We start from the raw sequence: 5,631 nt of genomic DNA on the forward strand, positions 1-5,631 counted from the left end.
CGCTGGGCCTTTTCCCAGTCACAGGGCGCGTAAGAGCGGCGCCCGCAGGGGGCGCCCGCCTCACCCGCGGGTTAGGACCAAGGCGTCCTGCTCCGCAGTGCAAGCGCTGGGCGCCTCGGTCAGCTGGGCTCGGACCCCTCCGCGGGTGCGCGGGCAGCGAGCAGATCCGGGGCTACCGGGGAGGATCCCGCAGGCTTCTCCTCCCCAGTCCCCTGGCCTCCACCTCTCCCCTCCGGAGTGGCTGTCCGGGATGTACGTCGGCCAGGCTGCTGAGGTGATGGTTTCAGAGGCCCCTCGCCAGAGATGACCTGGCATCCTGCCCTTTGAAGGGTAGGAAAATCGCTTCTCGGCCTTTTGGCTAAGATCAAGTGTGAAGGGTAGGAAAGGCCATTCCTGTGGTGCCCGAAGGTCTGCTGGCCTGTCCTCTGCTCCCGGACGCACGTCCTGCTACCTCAAGGGCAAAGGAGGCTGGGCACAGTGGCGCATACCTGCAGTACTGGCATTTGGGAGGCTGAGGCAGGAAGATCCTAAGTTGGAGGCCAGCCTGGGCCACATACTGAGGCCCTCTCTTAAAAAACCAGCCAGCTCAGGTGGCTGAGGCAGGAGGATCATTCTAAGTTCAAGGCCAGTCTGGGTTACATAGTGAATTCAAGGCCAGCCTGAACTACACAGCGAGACCCTATCTCAAAACAAAGAAAACACAACACAACAACACAAGTCAAGAGCAAAGGAAGGTGAGGAAGGGGAAAGAGAAAAGGGGGTATTGTGTATCCCTAACCCAGGAGAGGAGCCTGTCCCACAGGCCGAGCCCGCACTCTGGCCTGAGCCACAGAGCACATTGTACGAGGCCTCTCCGGGTCCAAAGCGGCGCTCGGCCCTGCTGTGCAAACAGCTGCGGATGGGTGGGGGCGGAGGTCCTGGGAAACCAGCTGCGGCCTGGAGAACCCAGCGGCGATCCTCACTCAGCCAGCCAGGGAGATGCACTGGGCAACAGCGCCACCTGGTGGACGACGAAGGGGCGGCCGCGCGGAGGATACAGAGCAGGTGCGGGGTGACCGCAGGGGTCACCGGGCACCGCCTCCTTCAGACGCGGGTCAGGCAATTGTTTAATAGAACGTTTCGACTGACGGATCAATTGATTGACTGTTGTACTGGGAATTGAACGCAAGACCTTTGCCCTGAGCTACACCTCCAGCCCCTTTTTATTTTTTGAGACAGGGTCTCAAAGTCGCTAAATTACCTAGGCTGGGCTGCAATTTATGACATTCCTGCCTCAGCCTTCCAGAGTGCTGGGATTACAGAAATGCATAGCCACCATGCTGGACAGTTCCTCCTCAGTTTAGAACTCTGATCCCACAGGTTCCCCCCACCTCCTTCCTCAACCTTTCACCTAAACCATCTTTTCTTCCCTTGGTTTCACTTCCTTTTTAAAAATTTATTCACTTCCAGAAGCTGTGCATGGTGGCCAGTCCTATAATCCTAGCACTCGGAAGGCTGAGGCAGGAGGATCTTCGAGGGTTCAAAACCAGCCTGGGCTACTACTGACTTCAAGGCCAGCCCGCACTACACAGACACTGTCTCAACAAACAAACCAACCCCCAAACCAAAACCAAAACCTTTAGGTCTTGACCTCCATTATTGGGTTAATTTTGAAGTTCAGCAGGGCGCTTGGAAACCAGACAGCCTCATGTTCAAATGTGGACCCTGTCTGCACGGCGTTGGGCAGGTATCTTAGCCTCCCTGAATCTGTAAGAGGGGCTGCAGGTCTTTACTACCCAGAGTCCCAGGGAGCACCAGGTGAGATAACACAGCCCAAAGCCCAGGACAGCTCCTGTGACACCATCTGGCCTCCAAGTGGCCACCAGAGCCGCATTCCTTTCCAGGGAGTGCGGGGGGGGGGGGTGAAGGGGTGAGGAGGGGGGACAGCAGGATGAGCGTTTCCCAGCCAGCCAGTGGGGCGAGGGGACAGCGGGACAGGAGGGCAGCGTGGCCGGCTCTTTGAAACGGAAAGCTTTAAAATTTAAATGGCTTCCCAGGCGAGATAAGCAGACTAGCGCCCAGCAAGGAAACCGAACTTGGCCAGGGCCCCAGAACTTTCCCCACCCCAGCCCTCCCAAGACTTCCTCTTGTGGTTTCTCAAAAGTACAACCTGTTCTTCACACACTGGAGAGAGAGAACAGCAGGGGAGGGCACGGCAGGGGAGGGACAGGGACGTCGCCCAGGACGGGGCAGGGGGGGCGGGGAGCAGCCTGCCTCGCTCTGAAAAAAACATCCTGTCTCCCTGTCATCTGGCACTGCCCCCCTCTGCCCTGGAGTCCTGTGATGACACCCATCCCCCTCACACCCCTCAAGGTGTTCTCAACCTTCCCCCCAGCACAGGTCCCCTACCGGAAACCGAGGGTCCAGAAAGGAGGTGGGAAAATGCCCGGATGCCGGCTCACACCAGTGGCACTGCCCCACCCCACCGTAGGGAACCAGATGCTTCGAAGTCAGAAGGTGAAGCTCTCGTTTCCCACATTCCCAGGTTCCCACATGCGGCATCCTCCTGGAGCAATTCTTTCTTAGCCGGGAGTGGTGGCGCATGCCTCTAAAGCCAGCACTTGGGAGGCTGAGGAAGGAGGACCGCAGCAAGTCTGAGAACAACCTGGGATACATAGTAACTTCAAGACCAGTCTAAAGTACACCGTGAGACCCATCTCATAAAACCAAGTAACAAAAAAAGAAATTCTTTCTTGCATGCAACCTTAGATTATTTATTTTCCCTTTTCCTCTGGGGGAGTGAGCCTTACACAGGGACACACACACACACACACACACACACACACCCAGCTCTGTGCTGTCCCCGCAGCCCTAGACCAGGCATGCTGGAGCCCTGTGACCAGCTCGAGTTCCGAGCTAGGCTAACCGACATCGGTTCACACCTCCACATCACCCCCGACAGGGCACTGCCCAGGACAGGGACAGTGACCCTCAGGATCCCAAAGCCAGACTCCCCACACAGCCCACCCAGGAGGCAGGTGGCTGGATGGTCCCAGCTGTGCCGCTGACTTCCCACTCCCCTTGCAGGAGGACTGGTCATCTCCGTGCCAGTTCCCACAAGGTGTCCCCGTGACACTTCTCAGGACGGAGAAGAGGGCCCTATGAAAGCCACCAACGGGCACCTGACCACCTGTGCCGTGTGACTGTCAGCTAGCATTCAACCCTCGGAGGGATGGGAACAGAAAAGGAAGACACTCGGGACCACAGATGTCGCGGGCACAAGGACCAAGCACAGACAGAGGTCCGCTGGACCAATCAGAAGCTCCGACCCCTCACCCGTGTAGACAGTACATGACCACAGTGAGCGGTCAAACTCAGAAACCACTGTGCAAGCTACGAAGGTCGACTCTGAGAGCCAGGAGGGAGAGGAGAGGACGCAAGAAGCCCCTCGACAGCCACTTCCCACCCACGTCAGGTCCCGCCCGCAGAGAGCGGGCGGCCGGGGACAAGCCCCGGTCACAGGGAGCATCGCTAGAGCTCAGGATGGGGCTGAGTCCCAGGACGGTCACTGCGCCCCGGGAACCCCTCATCCGCACCCAAAGGGGACTCTGGGGCCGGTCCATCTGGTTGGTTCCCACCTCCTGTTCTCACGTGGACGGTGGGTCAAAGAGCAGGGCTGGTTTGGGGTCACCGTGTGTCCCAGTGCTGGACACCACAGCCGGGGTTCAGCCCAGCTCTGGGGGATAAGGGCCCCAAAGGCCGGCTTCCAGATCCCCTGCTTGGCGACCTCGGCGCGTGTCTGTGACGGCCCCCAGCCCCCCAGCCAGAGCGCCTGGCCCCGCGCGGCTGCTGCGTGTGACCGGACAGACGAGCCGGGGACCGCGACATCTCCGCGCCCTCAGCATCCGTACGGCCTGCGGCATTGGGTTCATGCAAAGAAAACACCCCCTCTCCCAGGGGCGGCAGCAGCGTCTTCCACACTGGGAGACACAGGGAGTGCGGTGCCAGCTGTGCGCCCCCCGGGGGACGCCGCGGAGGGTCCCTCCCCGGCCCGGCACCAAGGTCACAAGCGCAGCCCAGGGCCCACATCCCCATCCCCATCCCCATCCCCGCGGGCGGGAGCGCTCCCCTGGGGGGCAGAGCTGCGCTCCGGAGCGCGGGGCGGCGACGCAGGCGCGCACCCCACAACCCGCTCGCCCCGCTCCCGGCTCCCGGCTCCAGGTCCCCGGCCCGGCCGCGAGCGACACCGAGAGAGGGTCGCCGAGCCGCACACCTCGGGGCTGCAGCCGCCCAGCCTACCTCGTCCCGGGGCGCGCGGGGCCTCGCCGCCGTCCCCGCCGTCGGCGCGTCTTTGGGGAGGACGCGGCATCCTTGGGGGGGTGGGGACCTCGTCCCCTCCGGCCCGGCGCCCAAACAAACCCACGGCCGCCCGCGCGGGCGGACGTGTTTACACAGCCGGCGCCGCCCGGCGGGTTAGAAGCTGGGCAGGAAGTGGGGAGCGGGGGCGGAGGGGGGCGCGGTCCTCAGGACGTAAACAACCACGCGCGCTCCAACCCTCTGCGCCGCAGGCACGGCCGGCCGCGTGGGCGCGCTGATGGTGTCCAAAGGGGAAACTGAGGTAGGTGCGGCGAGGTGAGGGGTCCAGAGTCCCACAGGCGGTGAGTGGAGCCGGGTTTAAGCCCGAGTCCCAGGCTTGGGGCGCGCGGGTACCCACGGCGACAGGGAGGCGTGGCCAGGATTCACCTGGGGCCGTGCCACGCCCCTAGGACGTCACGAGCCCATCAGCCCCGCCCCTCGTCGCCGCGCCGCCCGCGACTACAAGTCCCATCCTGCCTCGCGCTGACGCTGACGACGCCACAGCAAGATGGCCGACGCTGCGTCCACACCCGGGGCCAGCGGCTCTGGAACGGTAAGGGAGAGAGGCGCGGGACCGGAACCTAGAGAGTTTGGTGTCCTCTAACTTCCCTCTAGCCTAGACAACACGCTTATCCCCGGAAGTCCAGCTCCATCATGAACTCCGAGTGGAGGAGGGTCTTTCAGGCCGTATATGCCCCCCTTCTTGGGACTTGGCGAATGCCTCCAGAGTTCATGGATCTGTACCCTGATTGGCTTCTCCCTGGTGTGTGGCCCGGAACACCTTGTGATTGGTCCAAAGAGACCGCTTTTACCTTCTTATTGGCCAGCCCAGGTTGGGAGGGATTCCCTTTTCAAAATACCTAGCTTCCCTGCGTTTCTGTGCTGTTATCCTTTGCTTCGCCCTCCCCTCCTCGACATAATGGATTGTTGTTCTAGTTTTTCTTGTTAATGGGATGGCGTACGGCAGGGAGGAGCAAGAGAGAGTTCCTTTTTCTTGTGAGGCAGATTTATTCAGTCCCATCACGCGTATTCCTTCAGCTATACATTCTGCTAACGTGCTAAAGTAGGAAGTGAAAAAGCCATTTTCCCTGCGGGAATGTTTTAGGTTACCAGAAAGGTTGCTCTGTATTTAGTACACCCTCAGGGTTCAGTTATTATTCAGCCAAGATCTATAAATCCAAACATGGGCTGGGGATATAGCTCAGCGGTGCAGCACCTGCCTGGCAACTGCGAGGTCCTGAGTTCGATTCCCAGTATCCCGCCCCCAATTCTTTTTTCTTTTCTCTTTTTCTTTTT

General features: G+C 60.5%; 1 protein-coding gene across 4 annotated transcripts in view; it reads left to right on the forward strand.

The window, feature by feature from the left end:
* Window positions 1-4,279: 4,279 nt before the first annotated feature.
* Window positions 4,280-5,631, forward strand: part of Taf8 (TAF8 RNA polymerase II, TATA box binding protein (TBP)-associated factor, 43kDa) — an 11,108-nt gene continuing 9,756 nt past the window's right edge. For all 4 annotated transcript variants that reach the window (XM_013516780.1, XM_013516781.1, XM_005389711.2 and 1 more), the window contains exons 1-2: window positions 4,280-4,597; window positions 4,746-4,888. In XM_013516780.1, the coding sequence (XP_013372234.1) occupies window positions 4,844-4,888 (45 nt within the window). In that variant the 5' untranslated portion in view covers window positions 4,280-4,597; window positions 4,746-4,843. The remainder of the gene's footprint in view (window positions 4,598-4,745; window positions 4,889-5,631) is intronic.

This window comes from Chinchilla lanigera, unplaced genomic scaffold, assembly GCF_000276665.1.
Source record: "Chinchilla lanigera isolate Chin_1 unplaced genomic scaffold, ChiLan1.0 scaffold00036, whole genome shotgun sequence".
NCBI lineage: Eukaryota > Metazoa > Chordata > Mammalia > Rodentia > Chinchillidae > Chinchilla > Chinchilla lanigera.